We start from the raw sequence: 27543 nt of genomic DNA, 5'->3' as shown, positions 1-27543 counted from the left end.
AAAAGTCACACATGACAAATACATAAAATCCAATCACTTTAGTTGTGCAAAATTCATTCGTAATAGTATCTGGTAAATAACAAAAAAAAGGAATTTCGCTAACATTTGTGACGAACAACACCGTTATGCTTTGTTTTTATAGCAGTACCAAAAGTAACATTTTTATGAATTCAAAATAACTCGTATTTCTTGCTGTAAACTGAATCGTTTCATGGAGGAAATCCTCCACATATTTATATATTTGTTACTGATGTACACGTTTACTTAGAATTCAATTACTTCAACTTCGACTATGCAATATTCGTAACAGTATCCGACCACTTACTATCCGAATTATCTAAGCAGTACATGACATTTCTGTGTTTATTTTATATGTAATCCTAAAAAGAAAAGAATCTTGGAAATGCATATATTAAAACGGGAAATAGTTTGTAGACGAAAGGAAGAGAATAGAACAAACGAATATATCCCATATGCAATCCTCATTACTTAGCATTACTGAGATGGCACAAAGAATTATATATGGAAACGTAAATCGTAAACAAATCGTAAATTTTTGCTACGGCTAATAATTTCTCATAATTCTCGATGAAACTAATTCCCCTGAATCAATTGATTGTATAGCCATTAATTAATTGCTTATACGGATACCGTGCCATAAATCGTCCATCAATTAATAAGTACTTGATAAGCAACGTGAAGTTTATTTATCGTAATATAATGAAGATGTACTGAACTATGAATAATTTAAGCAATAAAAGAGATTCAAACAATGATGTTGCAAAGGAAAAAAAAAAGGCAGATGAACAAGAAAATATCACAGCTGGCAAATGAATGTTTCGGAAAACATAATCACCTGTATATACTCGAAAATTTTTAATCTCATAAATACTTGTTCATTTATTGAGTAATAGTGGCGTTACCAATTGTAAAGCATTTTGCTTGTACAGCAGCTGCAATTTTAAGCATGTTAAGGTGAAATTTTTTTCTTTTTAATAAATAAACATTAATGAGTTTATCACCATGAAAAAGATAATCTCGAAGAGGATTTAGATGAGGTAGAACTTTACTTTTGTATTGAAAAATAAACATAATTAAGACAACATCAGTCATATAAGACAAATATCAAATCTCAAGTTTTTGAGATTTTGAGATAGTTCCTTTCAAATGTAAGTCTCAAGTTTTTATTCCGAAAACTTTAACTCCTAGCATTTCATTTTTTTTTTTCTGGTTGATAACTTTTGCAGTAAAAAATGTCGTTGCTATTGAGATTAAAAAATAAATACACTTGTCATAATGCAATATCGTCGTACTTTTATCAACGAAGCAACGAAAGGAAACTTTATAAAACGATTCCCACATGAAATCGTAACATGCATTCAAAACATTTTAAAGTATCATATTCATAACAGTATTTCTGTTATAATTTTTAACGTTCCGTGATCTTTCGTGAAACATTCATCACCTGTTTCAATTCTTCAAGCTGTCGTCCTTGTTCTTCTACAGTGTTCAACAATCTATTCAGTGAATCAAAAATCTCATTAATGTCATCCTTCTGCTCCGCTTCTTGATTATCCTCAGCTAATGACATTGCTTGCATTCGAGGAAACCAATCACTTCTATGATCCTAAATAATATGATATCTTCGAATTGGAATACATTACATAAACATAAATAAAAAAAAAAAAGTTACTACGAGAAAATCAAGGTAGAAAGATCTCGGAACAATTAAGGATTTAAATATTACCGTTCAAAAATTTACCTTAATACAATTTGCAACATAGCTTTCGGGACCGGTGAATTCTGTCTCATCCTTTATTTGTAACCATACAATAAAATATAGATAATGATAAAGATTGTGCTCGTTTTTTCGGTGCTCCTCGAAAGTTATAATTTTATTGTCAAACCTGGATTAATTTGAATGATACTAGAAGTATAAAGAAATGATCCCGTTATTTGAACTTATGATGAACCTATCTTCCTTTTATTTGTTCCTTTCTTTCAACTTTCCGTTTGTTTTCTAGCTACAAATTTTAAATTATTATGGGAAACAAGAAAAGATGTTTAAATCTCATGGAATGATGAAAATAAACCTTTCTCTTCCAAGACCACAAATGAAACAATTATTTCTTAATTGGTTAACTTTTTCATTTCTTTCGGCTCTCAAATCACCAAATGTATCGATGATAACACCAAATACCAAATTCAGCACGATAATAATAATTACGATAAAGAATGTCAAATCATAAACGATCCGAGATAAAAATGATTCTTCCTTGATAGGTAATTTTTAATTCCTTTTATCTCTTGCTTTTTTTGATGTAGAAAATTTCAATTGTTTCTTCTACTACTCTCTCTACTAACAACTCGCATAACTTAATATCAAAACAACAAAAATATAAACTGAAATGGTTCCTATAAGCAGTGCTACTTGCAATATAAACCAAATCTAAATTTTTTGAAATTTGGAAATGGTTAAAATAAGCCATTTGAAGGATCTATTACATGTCTCATTATTGCATCGTGTATTTTGTCGTTTAGGTTCTAGCCTTGAGCCTAGGTATGACAATGAAAGTACTGTGGTCACTACATCCAATAACTAGTTGCATTATCTAGTTATTACTATTCGCGTTATAAATATGATGACGACTTTTATACCTTAAGACTTGCATAATGCGATCCGTTTCATTTAAAAGTACTTCAATGTTTAGAGTATGTATCAAACATACATTTGGTGCTACATTCCGAAGTACGTCGCCAATACCGCCTCCGTTCCGAAGACCCCAATTTAATGTTGTTAGGATACACATACGCAAGGTTTGACATGACCAAACTTTTAATTCCTCTTCTGAAAAAGTCAGTAAAACTCAATTCAGTAATAAGTCTGTTTATTTTCAGTATTAATAAATTTCATAATTTTGAAATATATTGGCAAAAGCTATATCTTTAAAATAGGAATTATAGTGAATATAAAATTTCGATAGAAAGGAAGTCTTGAAAGCATTTTTTCATGGGTAAAGTAACTGTAAATTAAATGATAATATCAAAAGGTATGGACTCACTATCGTCAATAGGCTGATTAGTCGCTAAGTTTTCCGCTAAGCACTTGTTTTCATTGATATAGTGCCTGAAAATGAAGGACGACGGACGAATACACTGCATGGAAGGAAAATTTTCATAGGCAATATTATCGTTTTCATTATCATCCAATCTATCAACTTCCAATTGAAAATCTGAAAAAGTTAAATGTAAAAAATACAAAGGTTTATTCATTCTCTTATTATTGTTTCGTCGAAATTATTGTTACCTGTGATCAGTAAAATGGTACCTTTCTGAAAATACAAATATCCAATGATTGAAAATAGATAAACAAGTATGACGGCTAGTAAACCAGTCATTATAACTGATCGCCAGTTTCGTGTTACAGATCGAATTACATTTCGCAAAGTCTCTTCACTTGCCACAATATCAAACAGCTGAAAAAGTTAGGTTTGTAACTTTCGAAAGGATGTTTCCAACAATTTGGAAAGTAACTTAAATTAAAAATGAGTAAGAAATTGAGATAGCTTTTGTTTTTCAAAACTGAAATTAAGTCATTATTTCAAAATACAGAAAAAGAGATGAATTTGTGTAGATTTATATAAAAAACTAGAATGACTGAGCACTGAAAATATAAGAAATTAAAAAACACTTACAAGTAAAGCATAAAAAAGCGGATGCACAATGAGGCCTTGAATACATATCAGCAAATATGCCAGGTGGTACCAAATACCATTATCTTGAAGTCGCTCAGGCCATGTTTTATCAATTAAACCACGATTTCCTATATAGCTCACTATATGGACTCCTTTATTAATCAACTGAAATTTGCTTTTCATTTTATTCTGATAATTTTTTTTCTACACTTCACTTTTCTTATTTTTCTTGAATTTGAAAACGATAAATACACTTTAAATGGGAATTATGAAAAATGATGGATTAATTTTATTTTATTTTGATTAATTTTATAATCTTGTATAGATTATAAAATTAATCCATTTTCAATATAGAAAATATGTAATTGGAAAAATTGAATACTTTAATCAATTCTCAATTAAATTGCAAGAATTTCTACCCAATTAATTAGAAACAAGCGCTATGAAATCTAGTTGAACGAATAGGAGAATCTTTGCCCTGTTTCAGGAAATTATGTAAAAATTCTAAGTACAATTTCATAATCTTACTAAGTGCGCTATATCGATTTTAGAAAATAATCTTAAAGTGTTCAAAACTTCAAGAGAAATCCAGTATTAACCAACCTGAAGTAAACCAACAACACGCAACGTCAACACTACTCCAATTACCGTAATAAATAAAATTGTAAAACTTGACATAATGGCAGCAAACGCCCAATAAATCTCATTGGTTCTTCCAAGCAAAGCTCTATAAATGTTTATCATTTTTATAGCTAAATTAAAATCAAATTGTTTTTATGAAAAATTTTGTTTTTACCAATATTTTTTAATTCCGCAAATTTGCACAATAAAACTTAAGGTTTTACAATAAATACTTTCCTGAACATGTTCAAATATTTAATGCTTACTTTTCACTCCACTGCATTCGCAAAAATAATAATGATACCGTAGGGAATATATACAGGAATGGATTACTCGGAGATATTAATTCTGGAAACAAAAAATTGTTTATGTAAAAAAAAGTAATAAACGAAGTGTTTCGTTCATTTCTCTAAAGTGGCAAGGTCATAGAATGTGGCGATCTCAATAAATTTAAAAAAAAATTTAAACAAAAACGACAAAATTTTAAGCAAAATTTAGAAAGTGAATTTATGGAATACCTTTCATTTCTTATGAAATTCTAGAAATAATACTGAAGTTTGGTTAAGATTAAATCATTTCTTAACACTAATTTAATTTCAACCGATTCATCAAGGGAATGAACCAATGAATGAATGAATATGCAAGCTTTAATGCCTTCAAAAATTTGATCATCAATTTTAAAACAAGCAATTAAAATCTTTACAAAAAAATTTAAAAAAAGACGATTGAAAAGATTACATGAATGTAATAAATTATACCTTGTCTATTACTTCCTGAAAAAGGATAAAATATTGCAATAATTATATTGATAAGAATAGCAAAAAAGAATGATATCCGAGTCCATAGTATCAGTCGTTTTGTGCAATTACTGAAGTACTTCCGATCTGAAATTACTAGCCAGATCCAATAATAGACATGCGTTTGTTCAAATATGTATCGGGAACTTTATCACACTACCTTGAAGTTTTTTTTGCCACTTCATCTCTTCGAAAAGTTCTGGCCATTGACTGAAAAATTCTGTTACCTAAAAAATACATTATCATTCTGGAATAAAGTTACTTAATGCAGCTTATTTTGGCATTTACTTTACGGTATTTATTTACAATTACAATTCCAATAAGAAATACTAAGATAACATGAAAAACAAATAATTCATAAATAGCCTTGGATCCTTGAGCATCCTGCTCGGTTTCTAGCAAAATATTTAACTTCGATTCTGGTGTAAGATATTCACAAATAGCATGAATTGGGAATATTACTCGTTCCATTTTACGATCGCTACGAACTATCTAAAATATTTTTTATTTTTAAGCTTTCGAATATAGAAGTAAAACTATAATTTTGTTGCCAATAATTCAATCATATTAAATCTTTATTGTCACAAATATTGTCACAAATCTTTATTGTCACAAACAATGAGATAATTATTTTCACATTTCATTTCATTCAATCACGAAATTAGAAGTCATCAAAACTTTTTTTCCCTACGATGATGAAATGTAATTTCGAAATGTTATCTACAGCTACACTATTATTACTATATAAATAAATTATGATTTTAGGAAGGTTTTTCACTGTTCATCTAACACTCATTTATATGGCATTTGATTTATTCTTCATTGGTTATGCGTTCTACATCACTGAATAAAACATTTAACGTTTCGAGAAAGTATTACCCCGGATACCTCTAAAACATTCAAATAAATTTGAAATTGTAAAGATTAGCAAGAAACAAGAAAAAAAAATAAAGGAAATAAAAAAACACTTTGTGCATCGACAAGAATACGTGAGTAGATGCGTAAGTAATGATATGATCTTGAATAGCAATATATGGCCTAGTTATCATTTGTTAACTTCGTCATCAAACCAATTCTCAATTTCAAACCTCAATCTGTGCAGTATACTGCTTGTAGTAACGCAAAGCTTTTGAAGTCATCGAATCCTTATTATTTTCTGGATCTAAAGCTTCGCGAAGTGTTCCATTGTATCGCGCAAGTTGTGTGGCAAGAATGAAGATATTGTGTCCTACCTAATAAAATCAATGAGTCAGTAATGAATTACGAAAACAAGTATCAAATAGAAAGGAAAAGTGAAATCTTTACGAAGCAAGAAAAAGTTAAGGAAAATAAATACCTCTTGTGGATCGACAAGAGTTACATGAGTAGATGGATATGAAATAACGATATTATCTTGAATAGCAATATCTGGCCTACCTATTCTAGACTTCGATTTTTTTGATGAATAATTTGTCTGAAAAATTTTTTAAACCATTTACTATATTTATTATTTGTTTTACTCATTAGTAAGCCATTTCTTAATGATCTTACGATTAGTGCCGTTAAATACAGACGAAATATCAGTTTTATTTTTCGAAATATCAATCCGGATGGCTAATTATTTCATACGGTCTTGATATACATTGCTTTCCTTCCTCCCGATGTTCGCGTATAAGGATTCCTTAGCTTATAAAAGAAATAAAATTCAGCGAACTTCAAAATTCTTTCTTATTTTTGGCACTGCAAACTCCTTCATTTCCGACATCTCATATGCCATTTTGATTGCTTGAACCTTAAAGTAAGATTTTTAAGTAATATGCCGAAATAAAAAAAGCTTAAGCAGTAAGGCCAAAAATTGATGAAATCTGAAATAATGACAAGTAAAAACAAGGAATATAGAAGAATTCATACAAGCAGTGCTTTCTGTCACAAATTTCGAGCTTCAGTCAAAAATATATTCTACAAATTATGTCAATACTTTTTCCTTCAACCCTTCCGTCACAGTATCAAAATAAAACTTCAGTTCATTTACTCTAATAAGTTCAAATATCAGTAGAAAAAGTTTTGGATAAAATAATTATATTTATTTGATCAGCAATGAAAGATTAACATCATCTTACCAATTGTTTCGCTCCACTAGCCATGTGATCCATGTTTATGAGTACGCGTTCTGCATTATCAGCATCACATCGTGATTCCATGACAGCCAATAATAGTTTTGATGCAGCGCTCTAAAATTTACCAAATTTTCAAAATCATTATAAAAGTGCAAAGAGTTGCTAAATTTTATTTAATTCAACTGCCAGTTTTTTCTTTGACATTTTCTTTTGTTGATCTCTTTTGCTTTGAAATTGACCTTTATTTCCAATGCCAAATCCATGTGCGTTAAACAAAGTGGTTTTATTTCATTCAGCACCAACGATATTATCATATTAAGTCCAGACTCATGATTGCCGACTGTATTCTGGAAAATACGATACCCTTCACTTCAGATGCTTTCCTTGCTGAATATAGGTGTTTACAAAAGAAAAGAAATTTAAGGAAACCAAAAACAGAATCCTAATATGACAGTGATAATCCCAATCTCTATTTGATATTTCCAAATTTTTTTCAGAATAAGGAATATAGAATGAGAATTCGTTACCTGATTTTCATAACAAGGACCTTGACAAAATTCTGTCAGTGTCACCAAAGTTTGAGTAATGAGTGAGAAATTGTGTTCGTCTATTTCACCAAATACGCCCAAACAACCTGAATTTCCACGTAAACTCATGTAGAATTTTAAAATTGTTTGTAGACGCTGTTTTAGATTTAAAAAAAAAAAAATATGTAAAAAAATAAGCAAGAAAGGAAAAAAACCTTTGGTGCTACCGCAAATAACATCAAGAAACATAAGTGTTTCGTCAACCAAATTATAATTCTGACGACTGCCTTGATATCGCAGAAAATTCTAGAACAAACTGTCTATTAAAAAATTACCACTGTACTTTACAGAACTTTTATAAAATAAATTAATGATCACTAACTTGCAACACTAAATTATGGTTTTCACATAAAAGTTGTAGAAAACGCAATACTGGTTCTATAAGGGCAACTTCTTGTGGAAGAACCGTCTTTCTGGAACAGCTGAATTAAAGAAAGATTATTGGAAATTATGAAAACATTATGGTTTAATAACATATTTTACGTTTTCTAGTAAAATGCAATCAATATGTCATGTTAGAATCACAAATTCTAAGCCAATTGCTACCAATCTTAAAGTACCTCAGCATGCCAATCTACAGTAAGTGAAATTCACAGGAAGACTATTTGCTGCTTACAATAAACTACCCTTTACCCTCGTGACTGCTGAAGTTTCATTTGAGCTATTTAGTAGCTTGCTACTAAAATGTGCAAATAATTTTTAAAATGAACCCACTTATCATCCCAAAAATTTAAGTTAATATCGGGATCAAATAAACCAAGAAGACAACCATCGGGAATAGTTGATAACGATACAGCTAACTCGATCGAGTTAACATCAATTGATTTCAGTTCATTCGGAATGTATGCTGAATCTTCCGGCAGTGGAGAATTTATCAGAGATGCTAATAATGAAATGGCACTGAGACATAATGAAATAAATCGGTATATACTATGAATAGAAATAAAATTTTATGAAATTCAAAGCCTGAGAACAAAAAAAATTTTGGAATCATATAACTGTCATATTTATTGTTATCGGCCGAACCATCCTCTTTTGAAAAAATGATTTCTTGATCTTTTTCAAGTCACATAAAAGCTAAATATAAAATTTTAAAAGTAAACACAGTAAACAAGAAAACTCACAACGTCCACTGATTGAATTAGATATCGCTGTAAGAGTATGAATTTAATTCCCAAACATTATAACAATACAGAAAAAAATTAAACTTTATTAGAATTAATCAAAATTTAGTCTTGTGTGGAATGATGATCATTTCTAGTAGCAGTACAATTTCTTTTTTTCAGAATTTTTCTATAATATAGTTCGTGAAATAAAAAGAGATATTTGTAAGAACAAACAGTGCCGTTGACGCGAGTCGTTGCAAACCATCATATCACTTCTTAGCTTATTCTGTGCAACTTGTAATTTTGTTTTAAGAGCGTTGAAAAATGGCTCCGACGTATCCTTTTCTTTTAATCGATTATAAAATGACATCTGCACCTAAAACTTATCGTTTCTATTTCATCCACATTTCTCAGAAAAATCTACGAAACTTTAAAAAAGCAATCTCTCGATAAACTCGATACATTCAGAAATGATATGAAATAGAGAATAAGGTGAGAGATCGATGATTATAAATGGGAAGACATTCAAACGAAAAAGTAGACCTCATAATTTCCCTCATAAAGAAGTGCTTTTGAAAGTTGAACTGTCATTAAAAAAACTTCATAACTCGGTTCTTCCATGATCAAATCAATTACTAAATCTGAAATTATTTGTGCTTAATCATAAAGGGTTTAAAAAAAAATTTTTTTTAAAAAAAAGAAGGCTGGAGTAATTATTCTGCAGAAAAAACAAATAAGTTCAAATTTTTTTACATTTCAGTAATTTTCATTATCAGTTGTAATTATCTAGATGAGATAAGTTTGGGAATATGAGCTGTTGGATAACCAACTATTATTTATCTCTGATAAATGACTTCGATATACTTCGGTCCACGTACAACAGTGTTCTAACACTCATCTCTTTGAATCTTATCTGCGATAGCTGCAGTCAATAAAACGAGAAACCATCAATATGTAATAAAAATTCACAAAAACAAAACGAAAAAACTTGGATCAGTAATAGTTGATCATGACATTATAAATGTTAGAAGAAAAACGACACAAAACTTAAAACTAAAATGACTTAAGTGCATCAAAATCATCTTTGTGTGCTTTGTCTGCACTTATCCTTCGGTATCTATTTTTAACACCACCTTTTTCCAGGTCAGATCGATGCTGGAAACAATAAACAATCTTTCTGTCAATTCACAATAAACAAAGTTTACAGATGATTGCAGATCAAGTAACCTAAGTACTGTGTCTCGAAAAAGTTGAGTTCGAAGTGCAGCACATTTTATAGCTTAGCAATAATCAGCTCATTCATAAATTTTAAAAGATCAGAATACAAACCACTAGCACCAGCACTGTTCAATTTACACTGCACGTCATACAATGATAGTTCCTTTATTGGTTTTAAATCATTTCCAAATGCATACCCTGAAAGCGTATGACGAATATAGAAATATAAAAAATAAATTGTGTTTAGTTCAAAATTGATCTAATTTATGAGTTTTGTAACTTGTTCACCTAAAACAATCTATATCCTGTTGTTGATTAGAAAAATTAGAGCACAAATAAAAAAAAAACACTGTATATACGCAGTACCGTTGCTTTCCAATTTTGTAGTTTGCCTACATGTGTTACGTTTGGCATCATCACCAAAATACTGCTTAAGCAAATTAATTCGCACCTCTCTTGCCTGAAAATTTAATTTATTGAACGGTAATACTCATTTGAAAACTCTAGTACAATATAGAAAAAGCTATAAGCAATAATACAATATCGTAATAGAATTTTTTTCCATTAAATCAAAGAAACAAAAGTCTTCCATGCATAGTAAAATGCTAATATATTTAATGAAATTTACTAAAACTATGCCTTTGCATAAACTGAAAGTTAAACTCATTTAAGAACGCTTCTTTTACATAAAGCTGTCTCTAATTACTATAGTTTTTGCATAGAAATTTGGACTCAAATTGCTTATAATCAAACAAAACAAATATTTTCTATAAATTTACTGAAAAAAAAAAAGAGAAGAAAAATGAATATGACTTGTTGTGTCAATATAAAAATAAACACATCAAATAATATAAAATCATTGATTTTAAGTTATTCAGCTAAAACCATACAAAACACGAAATTAGTATTTTCGATACATACCCATGAAGATTTTAATAATTCTTACTCGGTCAAATTGTTCTAAACACTTAAACATGTTAACATTCAGCTTCTTTCTCTGTTTGCACCGCAAATAAATCGTAAAGTATAGTATAATATATCAATTTCATGTATATATTTTCAAATTAAAGAAGATACGAAACTGAATGTATGTTAAATTAATTATGAAGATCTGCTATGAAACAAACAGGCATACACTTCCTTCTGTGGCAGTTTTTATGATTATGTTGCTAATCGTCATTCAGTTCAAAAGAAAGCATAGCATAATGTTAGGAATAAATTTCGACTCACTAAGGTTAAATTATGTTTTCTTTAGATAATCACTATACGGTAAAAGTCAAAATGAAGTGAAATCGAATTTACTAGTCAGTTAAAAATAAATATTTTGATTAAATTATATGGTCAACTAATTATATTCTAATGATAGTTTTATGAATTGAATAATTTGCTTCATGTGATCGCAATGTTAACAATATAACACTGATTCAATAACAATTACTAAGTAATGAAACTGGATTAAAGGAAATCAGAAAATAACGGAGTGGCACATCCCAAATATTCGTTTAGTAAAAGTTTTGTATAATTGCGTACGTTATAGAACTATAACTTACTAATCTGTTCTATGGCCATTTGCTTAATTACTTAGAAATAGAGGTTATACCTGATTGATAAAGTTGTATTTAGTGTTTGAAGCCATTTGACACAATGTCTGTAGTACTCGTACACACAGAGCTTCTTGTCCATGTTGTAAAAGCGATTTACAGTGCTGTATCAATCTGCGATGAATTAGCTTTAACGATTAGCAAAAACTCAAAGTGTGCTCATATAATAAAGAATAGGATATTTGACCTGCTTTTTTGCAGTTGTGCAACTCAGTAAGACTGAAACTATAGATGCCATTTGTAAGTTTGTCTAATTTCGAATCAATGATGCCAAAAGAGAAGTATTTGGTAGAATTAAATGAAAAACAGGTTAGTGTATCTGCAACTATAAACAGTAGTTTATGTTGCTTAAAGTACATTCTAGACGTTCACTTAATATACACATAAGCGAAAATGATCGAAAATGTGATATTACTTCGCAATGACTACACCATTTTCACATTTCTGATATAAATCAGAACCAGAAATAAATAATCTTTCGGGAGCATGTAACACATCCACAAGTACCGATGTTTCTGCTGTTTGCAATGGCAGTGCAAACACCTTAAATTCATTAACCATCGCCTATAAGCAAAGAATTTTATAGAAAAAATGAAAAACACAGTGTAATGAAAATATGAGTTGAAGTACGAGGCATCATTAATAGATAATATCAACTAAGCTTAAAGGTAACATAATCGGTGAATCGATTTAAAGGATAAATTTGTAACCAGAATCACGAGTTGCTTTAAGTAAATGAAAGGGTAGGACAAACCTGATAACACGAAACAACACTACTAAAACTTTCGGCAACTTGTACATAACGTGGGACGTGTAGACGAGTCTTGGCACATTTATTCGTTTGATTGATAAAACGAGCTGAATTAAAAGCTGATTGCCAACGCTGTTTAACAGTTGCTTCAGTATATCCAGGTTGCATATAACCATTAATCGATAATATAACCCCATTTTCTTCTGCTAAAACAGAACTTCATCACCATATAGTTGAAACATTAATTTCCGATACACTTATAACTATCTCACAGATGCATACTAGTCTAGTTTTCTTCTTACAGCTATAGACAACGAGTTACTTTTGCTAGATGTGATATATGAGAAATGTTAATAACTAAAAGTTAAAAGCTAACCACGTCTACTAAGTCGTCTAACGCATTCTGCAACGCGATACCAATTCTTTGTAAAACATTTTCTTACTAATTCTTCTTGCAGCCGACAAAGACTTTGAATCATTCTGGAGAAAAATTGATGCTGCTGCTAAAATTTTTAAAAATAAAGAAGAAAAAAAAATATTTAAAAAATTCGTGCACAATTCTAGAAATGAGCAATCATACAAAAATAATTTAAAAAAAAAATAAAATATCTTTGACTATTCAGATTAGTTCAATAATTTTTGGTTCAAGATTACTTTATCCTACCTTACTCATCAGGCAAATTGCTTCAACAAGATCTAATAAAATTAATAGCATTCGAAAGATTTGAATGAAAAATGTACCGAAATTTCCACTATCAGTTGATAAGCTGAAGGCCTTTCGAATAGTTTAACCAGTACTTCAGTAGCCGTGTAGCAAACGTATTTCTCGAATGCCGAATTTGGCAACAAAGTAAGCTTCTCCATTTTCATCTAAAAATACCAATTCTTGCTATTTATATGAATAAAATTTTAAAATACAGTGGAAACTGGATACAAGATTAAGTTTAGCAGTAACCATTTCATGAAATTACTGATGAGCCTTCTTTCAAATTTCAGGTTTTCTTTCATATTAGCCTAGATATTTTCGGACGACAGGTAACAATAGGATTCAATTACAACTTTCAAAACTTGATTCAAAATTTTACTAGTACAAATCTCTAAATTTCATATAATAATGTTGTGATCGTACCCAGAAGACTTGAAACGTTATTCCAAATAAGACTATAACATTATATAGCTTTGAAACTTGAAATGTTATTTCAAGATAAAAAATGGAACAATACAAAAACCTGTGATAAACTGGCAATATACATCTGTATATCACTAAAAATATTTTTCATAATTCTTTCGATGAAATCAACATTGTCAACATCTTTCATTTCCGCATCCGCATCTATATAACAGTGTAACATAAATTGCAGGTATGCATCTTTCACCTATAACAGTATCGTTTCGATCTCAATTGTTTGTTTCTTATGACAAGGATAGTTAAAACAAGTGCATCAATAAATTATTCATTATTGAATCCATACTTGAAGAGACTAAATGTTTCCATGCTCAACGAATAAAAAATACTACTTCTCTCTTTGAAATTATTAAATTTATTTGACCAAACTTAACACGCAGACAGCGCACAATTTTAACAGAAAAAATATTACAAAAGTTGCATTTCACAATAATCAAAAGGTAGTAATTTTGCATATTTTGTGTGTGTGTGTTTTTTTTTTTTTTTAATTAAAATAAGTTGTCGTATAATTTTGTTTGTGCTCATTCCTCCACATATTTGATGAGCTTGTTGTCCTTCCTAATATACTCATAAGCTCCCAATTATCTTTGTTGTTTAGCATGTTTAATGACCGTTTAACAAATATCCATTTTTTCCTATTCTTTCCTATTTTTGTTCACCTACCACAGTAGCAATAAGTACCAGTCCCAATAGTCGAATTCCAGATTACGGTTACAACAGATAAATCCTTAGATATTCTCATATCACTAATATTCAATAGCAAGCTAACGAGTTATGTTTAGGTCATCTTGTTTGCTCCTGTCTCAAGCTTTCACTGAGACTGATCCATAATGAAGGATGGCGCAGTTGATGAATTCCTTCCCACTGATGTCTTTAATCCATCAGTTATAAGCTGGCAAACATGGTACAAAAATTCAGAACTGCAGAGAAATTAACTAAATTATAAATGAGAACGAACCTGTATTAAACAGTAAGGGATCGTTAAAACTCGTACTATATGATCCATGGAGAGCTGGGAAGCGCATTTCAGTTCTGTCGTACTGTTTCTTCCACGTGTACATAAAGCGAGGAGCCTAAACATCGGTTACAAAATGCTTAACAACAACGCTTTTAAAAACATTTACTTTACCATTATTTTTTTTTAATTTTCCCGTGTGACAGAAAACGACAGTGGTAAAGTGTCCGTCTGGATTCACTTGAATCGATTTACTGGAAGACTTTTCCTTACTATATTGTTGCAATAAAGCTACTTTTTCCTGTGCCGACTTGATTTCATTCTTTCTCTTGTACCATAACAACAGTTTGTAAGAATTCTATGTATACGGAACTGCGGGCTTTCTGCTTAATCATATTTACAATATGAGCGATAACTTCCTCAGATACATTTTGACACAGTATACGATTATTTTTGAAAATTGCTGTCAATGTTGCAACTTCCTCCATCTGAAGATCGCCAAATTCATGAAACAGTGAAATGCTAAGAAATTTCTATTTTAATGTAAGCTGTATGAAATTATATACGTACCGTACCAGATCGATGTGATAACGTAGCGGATGATCAGAAGTTAAGTCTTCAGGACCAGTGTTATGCATTAGCTGTTTTAACTGCTCGAAACTTGCACTATCTGCATAATACACTCGTACATCATCAGAAGATGAACAGATCTAAAATGAAAACATTCTCTCACTTCGATCTTCGATGCTACGACTACCGCCACATATGCAACTTATATTGGGAATAAAACTTTATCTAAGAAGTAAAAAGTTTTGCAATGTGACATATGCCACGCTTACAAAACTGAACTATGTTTACCTAACCATAATTAATAATATGAATGAAAGAATTCCTAAAAGTTACTTCTTGAGCTACTTTTTCCTGTGCCGACTTGATTTCTTTCGCTTGTACCATAACAACAGTTTGTAAGAATTCTATGTATACGGAACTGCGGGCTTTGTGCTCAATCATATTTACAATATGAGCGATAACTTCCTCAGATACATTTTGACACAGTATACGATTATTTTTGAAAATTGCTGTCAATGTTGCAACTTCCTCCATCTGAAGATCGCCAAATTCATGAAACAGTGAAATGCTAAGAAATTTCTATTTTAATATGTCGTGAAATACATCTTACAGCTGCTATAATAAAATACGTCATTTACATTTTCACCAAAGGTTTTCGGATCAGTCTTTTGAAATCTAGATTGAGCAAGAGAAATCACTTAAACGATACTACGTTTTATTTTTATACTCACAGCAAAAATTATATCAATCATCAAAACAACTTTTACGAAAATAGTGAGATCTATTAGTGATAAATCAGATGGATCTAAAATTATCACATTAAATGTTACCGTATCCACCCTTAAACATCCTTCTTTAGCATCTTGTTCGATAGAAACATGTTTATACAAACGAAACTGATTCTCAATATTATTGCGACAAAAACTTCGCAAGAATTCATGGCTTAGTGTGACAAGTTTTGGCATTTCCGCATCATTTTTCTACAATTGCAATAACACTAAATTTTAAAAACAGTATAATAAATTATTGCAAATCGAAAATTTCCTTCATTTGATAGAGAAGTTTTAGAAACTAACTTCATCATATGGAACGGACAAAAATCCCAGAACATACTCATGCACACGCATATTCCGCAACAGTTGCTGATTCATCTTATTTGGCTTGTCGTTTTTGTAACAGAGTTGTTTTACACGATACAGAATCTAAGTTCGTAAGCGCTAATCATTTGTTTATTTCTTGAACTATATTATTATGAAATACACCAAAGATGCGATACACAAAAAATGTTTACATATATCAGGAAAATATTAAATCATTCCCGTAATGTTATCAATCATTTAGGACTTTACTAAATCTTCAATAATTGTTAAAAATTCCATCATCGCGTACATACCTGCCTTACTAGAGGATAACAAACAAGTGGTGCACGATCAAACAGTTCATATAAAGCTGAAGCTGCTTCCGTTCGATCATCACCAAGAAGGAGCTAAAAGTAATAATCTCAAACACTCTTTAAGTTGTACTTTTTACTAACCAAAATTCAAATTCCAAATAAACAAATGGAGAGAGTACACTCATATTCTCAAACTTCCTTGACTTCAATAAGTGTCTTGTAAATATAGTACGTGAATTCAGAAAAATAAATTTCAACTCAGATTTTAAACTGCATAATACATGTCATTACCATTTCCTATGGAAAAAAATATGAATAGAAACAGTTAAATTAAAATTGAACTACTGCATTTCACTAACACAATCTAACCAGAAATATCAAAATCTCGGAAGTCTTGGTGCAGGTTTTTTGTTCATTTTCACTACTGTTTTAAATTAAATCCAGGTTCCTTAAATGATTATATCTAAATCTCCTTTCCAGTACTCCAATGTAGCCTTTATACAATAGCTCCATCGAACTTATTTAAGGATTTTAGAGCAAGCCAATGAAATCATTTATCAAAACATTTTATCAGATTCACTAAAACGCTGAACTGATAAGTGAGTGCTTTCTATTTTATTCTAAAAAAAAAAAAGAAAAAAATGACAAAAAGAATTAATTATCTGCAACGTTTTTACAGATTCTTTAAAATTCTAAATTATACTGAAGCTGATTTCAGTTCACCTTGCACAGCAATTTAATGCACTCATCTCTCGCAAAATAATAATGTTGTTCAATCTTTTCCACCAGCGAAAGAAAGCTTTCATTGTTGTGAAAAGCACAAGTAGCATTCAAACCACTATCTTCTAACTGTTGACTAGTCGCTCGTCTGTAAATTATAACAATTGAATAAATAATTTAACTTTTTTTCGGATCTTCTAAATTATCTAAAACTTTTCCCAGGCAAATTGAAAGGAAACGAACATTGAAAGGAGCAACTTTGATGAGTCATCAAGACTTGAACCATGTTCTTCAAAACTAAGTTTACTACTACTTTCAGGTCGCGTTTTATCAGCTTGTACCCATAGCTCGCTTTTTTCCGTAAGTATTTTCAAAATGAATAAATCACGATCAATTTGCTGATAATTTTCCACATCATCATTCGATACTAATAACTGAACCTGCAAAATTTCTTTTCGGTCAATATTAATTATTTATGGTTTCCTAAATTTAAGGATTTAGAAATAAGATCTTTAGTTTCATTCCAATTAGTTCATTCGTAATTCCATTTCGGATAGAACAAAATCTTCTGTTCAATATTATATTATTATGGAAACAAAAGATTGCGATTCAAAGATATGCATGAGAGAATGCAATGAAATATGCAGTACCTAACGTGTGCACTCAGTATCATAAGCCGAAGATTTTAAGTACTCAGCAAATTTCACCAGTACCACCATCATGGAATAGTAAGGTTTAATAATAAATTTCATCTTCTTTTTAATCCTTTCAGAAAATTCGTTTAAAACTCTTGTAGAAATTCCGGTTCGAATGGCGATAAAACAGTGACACATCTCATTTTTCTAAGAACAACAGCTACTTAACAAAAATACAGATAGTAAATTTATTTTACTCGAACAAGTTTTCTTCTTAACACGAGTCATTTGAAATCGTTATCATTCAGTAAGATAAAAACATATGTTATCAGTGTGACAATGCATAGAAGCTAAAAGTAAACTTGTAAAAGATTTCATGATGCTTCAAACAAATCTACAAAACTGGATTATAATCAAAACTAGTTATGTTTCAAACAAAAATTTGCCTGCTTGAGATCTTCCACAAACTCTTGGTACTGCGTGAAATGGCGAAACATTACAATAAGAGCTGTACTAGTTAGCTTCGAAAAGTCACTTATTGTCATTTGCAGAAGTATTCGCAGAAGAAGTTGACCATTCCTACCATCAAAATCAAGGTTCTCTTCACAATTTTGAAATACCTCTTTATATAACTCTGATGCTTCGTGTTCTGACAAATCTGAAATTTCATTTAAAAATATATTCAAATTACAGTAAAAGTTTTCGAAAAAATTTTTACTGTAATTTGAATATATTTTTTTTTTTATAAAAAATCATTTTCGTAAAAATTTCAGAAAAACCTTTAACTTCTTTGTCTTACAATTCATATTTGATTAATATAGGTTCTCTTAGCATAGTTTTTCTTGAATTTTGCTGAATAAATTAATCTGTCCAGATTTTTGGATTACTTGACGGTTCTTTTATATGAAAAAAAACGTAGAAATTAGTAAAACTTCATCCCAAATTCTTCATATTTCAAAATATAAATCCTTACAAACAAAAATAGTCTACAGAAATTTTGAAACACAAATAGATTGCAGAAGTCTTTTGAAAATCATTTAAAATATGTGATGAAAAGTACAACAAAAAAAATGACTGCCTGTTTTGGAAAGAAGTTCTCCGAGTTCGTCACATGGGAAATGTTTTTTAAACCAAGAAAGTGCGACTGTTATACGATAGTCCCGACGTATATCCATAATAAACTAAAAGCTTAAAAGTTTTCATCAAGCAGTACAGATCATTCCTAACAGCCAACTGAAGGACTTACATTTAAAATTTCAACAATTATAAGTTTTGTTTGCAAAACCATTTGTTTGCTTTCTTTAACTTGAAGAGTATTTTCATTACACGCGGATTCTGTCTTCATATGCTGAAGATACTGTTTGGCTCCTTTCTGCAATGCATTCGCACCAATTACTGAATATGTCACATGACGAAACAAACCTGTCTTGTCAAACGCCATTTTATCTGGAATATAAGCACCGTGAGCATCTCACAACTTAACTTTTTTCGACGTGGTATGAAACATTAAAATGAAAATTACGGCATATAAAGAAAGCTTTAATGGTAGTTTCACTTTGTAGTTAACAAATCAAGTATCATTTCATTATCATGTTATCAAATAACAGCGAAATTATCGAAGTTCGTTCGGTTTTTTTGAATTATTTTTGTTAAACTGTTGATTTTGAGTGTAATTAGTGTAATGTGACAATATGGGAGAACAACATAGATTACAACTAAGTGAAAGACGAAGAGAATTGTATTATCATAAATGCATTTTCTAGAAATCTCCTAAAAAACTAAAGCATCTCATATAAATTACAGAGTAAAATTAAAACGGTCGAAAAAGAAGTTAAATTTCAAAATTTCATCACCTTATTTTTACTTTCTTTATGTTTACGCAGTAACTGTAAAAGATTTTGAACTTCACGATATTTCTATATAACTACCAGCTTTTATAAAGTACCTTCAGGTTTTTTTGGACTGCTATCAGCAATAGCTAACAAATTTTGAGCAAGACGAAGTAAATCTGCAAAACTGTAGAATTCAAAATGAGCCAAGGCTCGAGCAAGTGTCACGATCTGAAAACGATCAAATTACTAATTAACAGATCAAATTAACAGCAAATATTACAAATTTTAATTTCTCGACGAATATTTCAAAGCAGAGATTACAGGCACTACCTCAAAGGTTAATCGATTCTGCTTTAGCTTTGATAGACTTGGATCCAAGACAGGTTCACCTTCTCGTGTCGTTTTGCGTAATTCCTCAAGATACACATCGACAGTTTTTAACACTTTATCAAAAACTTCTCCTCCACTACGCACGTAACCGCTGTCAACGTAACCATTTACACATCGACTTGAGTTCCTTTACAGCATTTACAACATCAAATAACGATTTATATAATATTATACAAAAAAAGCTAGTGCTGATTTTTCATTATACTACTAAAACTTCTCGTAGAATTTTTTATGAAAATTTTATTTTTTCGGGAGAGATAGTTTCATTAAATGTTATACCCAGAAACTGTGCTATTTAACGGGATTTCACGCCATAGTCGAGCATGATGCACGGCATTAAGCGGAGAACCACGTATGACATGAAGATGAAGCATGAGACGTGCAAATGAAGCACGCAAATCTTGCGGTAATCTTGTGTCCGAAATGCATCTGGAACATCAAATTCTAAAAAGAAATTGAAACTAAAAAAAAAATATCCAGAAATACGTGTGATTCGGTAAGTTCTTGCTTCATCTCTTTTTTTTTTTTTCTGTAATTCACTCAACAAAAGAAGAGAATTTCTATATTCATACTTGATTTATGCTTTCAAAAAAAAAAAGAAAAGAAAAGACGAAAAATAATCCAAACCTAAGGACTAAATCAGCTGGTAGTTCTAAACTCAAATTCAGAAGGCGTCTTTCAGGTGGAGGATCAATTGCAAGATATTGTTGATCGTGACACATTTGCGCTAGAAGATCCAGCTGGTGTCTAAAAAGTTATATCCTGATGTCTGAATTGATCAAATAACTTTGGCAGTACTTTCTTTTTTCTTTCAAGTTTAAAAATATGGAATTTTTGTTACACCATAATTAGGCCATGCAGAGCAATTCATTAGCAACTATCATATTTGTAATATTTAATACATACTTGTAATAATCAAGCACTTCAATATCCTCAGTTTGACCTTTAGCAGCATCCATTGCTACAGATACCAGCTGTTTGCAATAGGAATTCGACCAACAAATCCATACTTCGTTAGAGCTCTGGAATTATCACAGTAGGATTATGCTGTGATTTTTTATTTAGATTACAGATTATTAGACTTCTATCTATGAAAAAATATGATTTTTAGCCGACTTTGTCATAAATGATCGTCCTAATGAAGATGTCGCGATTCACTTCATTTAGCACACAATTGCAGATCAATTCTTGAATTTTTTTATTTGCTTCACCGCGACAAACACAAAGATCAGCCAAATAAACCAAGAATCTAAACAGACCAATAAAACAATTTATTCGACAATATTCAAGAAATAATTACGTTGACAGAAGGTGTACTAACCAAATATGAGTTGTGAGATAAAAAAATTTAAGGAAGACTAATTATGTACGAACCAACTAAAATCGTGATTTAATCCAAAAACGAAATCTGCTGAATAACTAGTGAGCTGAGATAAATTAATCTTAATTAAACTTATAACTCTCAAAAAAAAAGAAAAAAATAGCGCAACGTACCTACCGTCTTTGTTATTGCGAACGAGTTCCACAAAACGTTCTACATGTGGATTTTTAACATATTTTTCTAACAGTTTCGGATTATTGTGGAGAACAGCTGTCATCGTATCTTCTGCAAGTAAGTCAAATCCAATCTGCTCTTGTATTTGACCAAATTTTTCTGCCAGATATTCTTGGTTTTTCCGATAGCCAACTTGTGAATACCTAAAAAGAGTATATATTCCACATTGTTTACCCTATAACATAAGCATAAATAAGTAAAACTATGTATGTATATGTAAAGAGTGATATTAAGTATTCAATGTCATGTATATAAGTGCGACTGACACACAAAACATTCGGACCCTATCAGTTTCATGCATCTGGAACTAATAATCTGAATAAGATTGCTCAACGTACTGGTCTTTTAAAACAGATGAATTCGAAAAATATATATCACAGCCAGGAATTTTGATGTTGTTACTGCAGGCAAAAGGACATTCCACTAGCAAAAGTTTATAAATTTCAGTTCGGAAAGTCACACAATATGAAGACAAGTGAGCAGCTTACTGCTTTCTATTATGTAAATTGAAAAAAAGCACTCTTACAATATGATTTTTCTGATGTGTCGCATTTTGTTACTCTCTAAAAATTTCTCAATAAGTGGAAAAAGCTAATACCTAAGCAGTGAATAGCAAAGATGAAAAATTTGTTTGAAGATCTCATTTCCCTTTTCACTCAGTTTACGTGGTGAACATAGCAAAGGTTCCGGGTCAATCCCATTCCGTGGCAAAAATGGTGCTCGTAACAGTGCGAAAACCTGAAATAGATTGTTTATTGGACAATTAAATTTTATTGAAGTGTAATTTGAAAACATTTTTTTAATAATATGAATGGTTTTTTATTGTGCATTGAATTCAAAATAGTTCTCCAGGAAAAAATAAGTTAATTTAGGGAAAGTATTGTATCGAATGAGATAATTTTACTGCCTTTAAATAATTAAACTAATGTATGTAAAGGTCCAGCTAAATTTAAACCTGATATTATGATTGAGAGACATATTGACGTAATCAGAATTCTAAAAGTTTAACATTTCTATTTCTTTTCTTCATTAATTTTCTGGACTTTTTTTAATATTTCTGAGAAAAAACTGCATTTTATTTCAACAAAGTAATGCAAATTTGCAACATTTTTAGGTACGTAGAATTCTAATGTCCAATGCATCACACAAATTAATTCCAGATTTCATTTCTAAAAAAATAAAAAGCTATAGGGCATATTCTGACATCATCGTATACCGATTATAAAATATTACTTGGTCAAGGACACCTTGCTCTCGAAGTAATTTTTGTCGATCTCTTGGTGGCTTGAAATCTACAATTTTGATCGGATCAGTCACATGATTAGACTGATTTGTCACAAAAAATATGCATTCCGTTAATAACTGTATCGTTACACTGAAACAATTCTAAGTGATAATAAAAAAAACTTGGGAACTGTTTGCAAAATCCTATACTTGCAACAGCAGTTCTGACTCTCAAAAATTTCTGTTTGTAAGGATATTCGCAAAAGAGGGCGTTAATCTCAAATCTTAACAAAAAGTTTTAGGAATTACTTCATTGGTTCTTTAGAGATGATCATCCCACTTCTAATCAATTTGACGAAACCATTCAATGCTTTGCATGCATCATTGGCAAAATCTAGATCTCGAACTTCATCCGGACGAACAGGAAGCAGTGCAAATGTTTCTTTATCGATTTTGAAATTTTCACTAACTACTTTTACCCATCCCTTCTCATTGCTGCTGAAATTATTAGCTGAATGTATTAATAGAAATGAAAAAACACAGTTGCATCCAAATGTTCTTGTACAGCTTATTTTCAAAGAAATATTTTATTTCAGAAGGAATGTTTCTGACCTGAAGTGATACAAGTTCTGTTTCTCGGTAGGATCAGTGGTATGAATCCAAGTGTTCGTACATACGTGCCAAAGGCGTACATAGGTCCTTTGGGAGATTCTAGCATCCATCTGTCAAAAATAAATCACGTAATTTCCGAATATAATCTGAATTTGAATATGAGAGTATCTCTGTTGCCAAACATTAACTTCCCAGATAAAAAGATCATGGGAATTTGTCTGAAATTTAAAAATACGGCTATCATAGTTATTGTTCTAGGACAATTTTTATGATATTTAAAATTTTCCATCTTCTTAAAGTTATCGCGTTCTCTCCTTGACAATATATTAGGTTAAATTTGAATGACTATTGAATAAGTGGAAGTAATTAAACAATTATTTGCATATAAAAACTGATTTGTAGATTATTTTACCTTTGTAAACGTGCAAGGATCCAATACAAATAGCAAAGATTCATCAGTTTCCGGTTTTTCCGAATGTTTTGGTACCAAATAATACTGTCCATCATCACAGTATTCTGCTTCTATATTTGCTTATACATGAGTTTTAATGATTTCTTCTTGAAAAGACTTGAAAAATAAAGTTTACTAAATCATGTTTTATCTTTTCAGTGATATATTCACGAAGTGTCTTATCAGATAGAGCGAGTATGGATAAACATCATCTTTCTAGATATGAAATAACTTGATTTATTACAAGTTTCCTAATGTTATACCAGGAAGGGATGATACTGTATTAGTTGGTGTATTTTCTGTCTTATTTAATCGCATTCGCTCTACACTTAAATACATATCAGTAGCTAAATGCTTGAAACGAAATTCTCTTAGCCAAGATGCTGCTGCACCACGATATGAATCGAACTGTACAACCTGAAAAAAAAAAAATTTGTTACTGGAGTAATACGAAAAAGTACGAAATAAAGAACAACCTATCAAATTCATATATTCAAAATTATAAATTTAAAAGCAACCTGAATTTCCCATAAAGCTCGCGAAGAAGTCGCATCGGCAGCAGATGGACGATTTGTTAAACGCAAAAATACTGCATCTTTATTCGTTTTCGGTACAGTGTCTAATGTTAGGAATGTTTGTTGCTCGGCATGAAAAAGTCGCACGACGTCTCCCTGTGGAATAATATTGCTTCTCACTTTTGTATAATTGCTGTTCAATAGCGACATGATGATACAATGTGTTTGTGTGATTTGCTCAATTCTTCAAAATGTGTAGTTGAACACATCAAAACTTGCTACTCAGCAATAGAAATTTCCTAAATTTAGTGTTTCAGATAAGAAAACTTACAGATTTTACAATATTTTCTTGATTCTCGTCAAACTGTAAGAACATCAGGACCTGCCATTCAGTAAGCTCATTTGAACAATTAACTTCGAATCCAATTGGATGATCTGGTAAACTGAAAGAAAGAATTAGAGGGAAAAAAATATCTAGCATTACCAAATTCACATGAATATGTCATTGAGATGACTTAAAGAATAGGACATATTCAGCATATAATCATATTATTTTTCAAGAATCACTCGAAATTGTTTATGGAAAATTACTGGGAAATAAATGCATTAAAAGTTGGCAGAAGAAAGTTAAAATTGAAAAGTTTGTAATTTTTTAAGAGCGCAAAAACGAAATTAATATGAAATGGATTTAATGATTACAGAAGTCATAAGGAACTATTACTATTGTAATAGAGCTGTTTTTATCTGTAAAAAGTGCTACTACCTTAAGTGTGATAAATGTAGTTGAGGTTTAACATGTCCTGTTGTATTCGGAATTGGACAATATGAATATGGCACCAAACTGATCCTATCTCCACCATTCACCTAAAATAAAATCAGAGCAAATTTATTAAAAGTCATATTTCTTTTTGTTCATTGTAATTCAAATGTTTGTAATCAGTGAAAAAAAAAAACTTGAAATTATCATTAGAAATCAATGAAATTATCATTTTAAGAAAAATAATGAAAACAAACATTATCACCAAAGAAAGAATGCTTGTATACAGGTTCGACATAGAACCATGAACCCTCATGACCATTTTTATCCAAATACACTTTCATCGCATTACGCTCCAATTTAGCAGGTGAATTTTTCAATACTGTTAGATATTTATCTGATTTAACATGCAACAACTGTAAAATAGATTTTACTGGTAGATTTTCTTTTTTTAAAACTCATACGATTGATTCAGTATGTAAGGAAGTAGTGAAATCATTTTTCATTATCAAATATCACAGTTCAATAAAGAATGATTTAGTCTGAATTTCTAACCTTAATTTCACGATTCAATAATTTCTCCCACTCCTACAGCAACATTTAAGTAACAGACGATCTGATCACAATATATATATACTCGAAGAAATTAAAACTTAAATCACTTGAATATGACATTAAAAATTCGGAATTTTAAACAATAAAAATATTTCAAGCATAAAGGAAAAGATGAAAAAAAAAAAAAAAAAATGATTTCCGGTAAATAGATACCTGTATAGTACCACCGTATTGTACATTTGCGCCGAGCATTTTTTTATATTCCATGTCATTTTGTTCTTTTTCTTTATCTGCTGCATGCTTCAGTTTTTTCAACATATCTTCTTCAAAAAGTGATTCACCAACTTGAAATTTTTTTTGCTCTGTCCAAAACTGCTTCTGCGCTGCATATCGATTAATCGGGCAAACTCGAAACAAACAGTCTGAAAATGTAAACTTTTGAATCGTGAGCAATCAACTTCAAACCTTAGAATATTTCAACATAGCTTGAATCATTTTTAAATACATTAGATATTTCAAATTCATTTTTTTAATGTAATTTCTTTTTAATCTATGATTGTAAGAAAAACCATCCATGATATCTTAACACCTAACACAATATTGTGATATATAAAATTCTTAATTAAATATTAAATGAAAATGGTTTATGTTGTTTTTACAAAATTATGAGCAATAAAATGTAATTTCAAATCACTTTTAAAATTAATGCAGAGCATTATTTACCATAATATTCTACAACCATTTATTAAATCATTATCAAATACCTCGGAATTTCTTTGGCGGTGAATCAGGAGTACCATTACCAATCTCAACAATGCATCTATCATCAACAAGACTGTAAGATAATCCATGAGATTAAGAACGTAAAAAAAGGAGACCAAAAAAAAAAAAAAAAAAAAAAAAAAACAAAGATGGAATCAGGTCTTTAAGAAAACATGACATTAGCAGTATGGTAACTGTGGCATCCCATAGCATGTATTCGATGCATCGTCAAAGTAAACTATTCAATTTACACTTACAACTTTCATCACGACTTTGAAACTTACTATTTTGTGAGTAGATTACACTTAATTTTAAAATGTCTAATCAAAATAGCAATATCATTTTTTTTCTTTCACGTTACAGTCACAAGTACTTAGGTGAAAACAATAAATACATGATATGCATACCCAAGTGTTGATAAAAATCCAGTTCTAGGAAATAAACGTTCTTCCAAACGATCTTCCACTGGTCGGGAATAATCTTCTGCATACAGTGATATTACGTCACCGATATGAAGAGAGGTATTATGGAAGGTGTCGAGACTCATCGCTATCGATAATTTGTTGTTGTATAGGCGATGCTGATTTCGCAGCATCCTAACAGACTATAACTGTACGCGTATTAATTGCCTGAAATGAAGTAAACTAGTTATAAAACTGATTTATAATTTATCCTAACTTTTAATTAATTTCGAACTCAACTCTTAAATAATCTTAGCAACATAAAATCAAAAAAGTGATATCAAAACAATCAAAGTATAGAACAGCAATTAGTGAGTATAAATTTAACACGTGAATTTTTTTTTTTTTCAAGAGAGGCCAGCATGTTATACCATGTTAACTTTACTTCAATGATTGGAAACTTATTTTCTCTTGGTTAAGTATAGTGCTCACTACTTACGCATCAGATGATAGACGCTTGTTTCCATAAAAACATAAATGTTTGTAAAATGTCGATTC

The 27543-nt window shown here is 30.5% G+C and overlaps 1 protein-coding gene across 1 annotated transcript; it reads right to left on the bottom strand.

The window, feature by feature from the left end:
* Positions 1–896: 896 nt before the first annotated feature.
* Bma-itr-1 (Uncharacterized protein) lies at positions 897–27179 on the bottom strand (the record flags this gene model as incomplete). The annotated part of the gene is made up of 64 exons (XM_043074140.1): positions 897–953; positions 1466–1627; positions 1763–1907; positions 2094–2275; positions 2730–2848; positions 3063–3233; positions 3329–3476; positions 3696–3860; positions 4299–4422; positions 4583–4664; positions 5075–5200; positions 5274–5340; positions 5480–5605; positions 6202–6345; positions 6450–6566; positions 6807–6884; positions 7213–7323; positions 7449–7556; positions 7737–7843; positions 7952–8042; positions 8119–8209; positions 8511–8679; positions 8921–8947; positions 9137–9278; positions 9446–9543; positions 10232–10318; positions 10487–10580; positions 11721–11835; positions 12137–12285; positions 12476–12678; positions 12849–12975; positions 13214–13342; positions 13702–13848; positions 14617–14731; positions 15184–15323; positions 15517–15717; positions 16014–16163; positions 16260–16385; positions 16577–16669; positions 17300–17444; positions 17540–17736; positions 18378–18589; positions 19010–19112; positions 19178–19377; positions 19877–19991; positions 20094–20280; positions 20433–20582; positions 20781–20900; positions 21060–21175; positions 21270–21402; positions 21648–21851; positions 22307–22446; positions 22942–23083; positions 23242–23430; positions 23545–23654; positions 23957–24066; positions 24259–24412; positions 24514–24666; positions 24842–24953; positions 25274–25374; positions 25525–25683; positions 26036–26244; positions 26587–26657; positions 26992–27179. The coding sequence occupies 64 exons, from the start codon at positions 27177–27179 to the stop codon at positions 897–899; spliced, it is 8553 nt and encodes a 2850-aa protein (XP_042930074.1).
* Between the last annotated feature and the right edge of the window lie 364 nt (positions 27180–27543).

This window comes from Brugia malayi (assembly GCF_000002995.4).
Source record: "Brugia malayi strain FR3 genome assembly, contig: Bm_v4_ChrX_scaffold_001, whole genome shotgun sequence".
Taxonomy (NCBI): Eukaryota; Metazoa; Nematoda; class Chromadorea; order Rhabditida; family Onchocercidae; genus Brugia; species Brugia malayi.
This window is presented reverse-complemented; position numbering and strand designations above follow the sequence as displayed.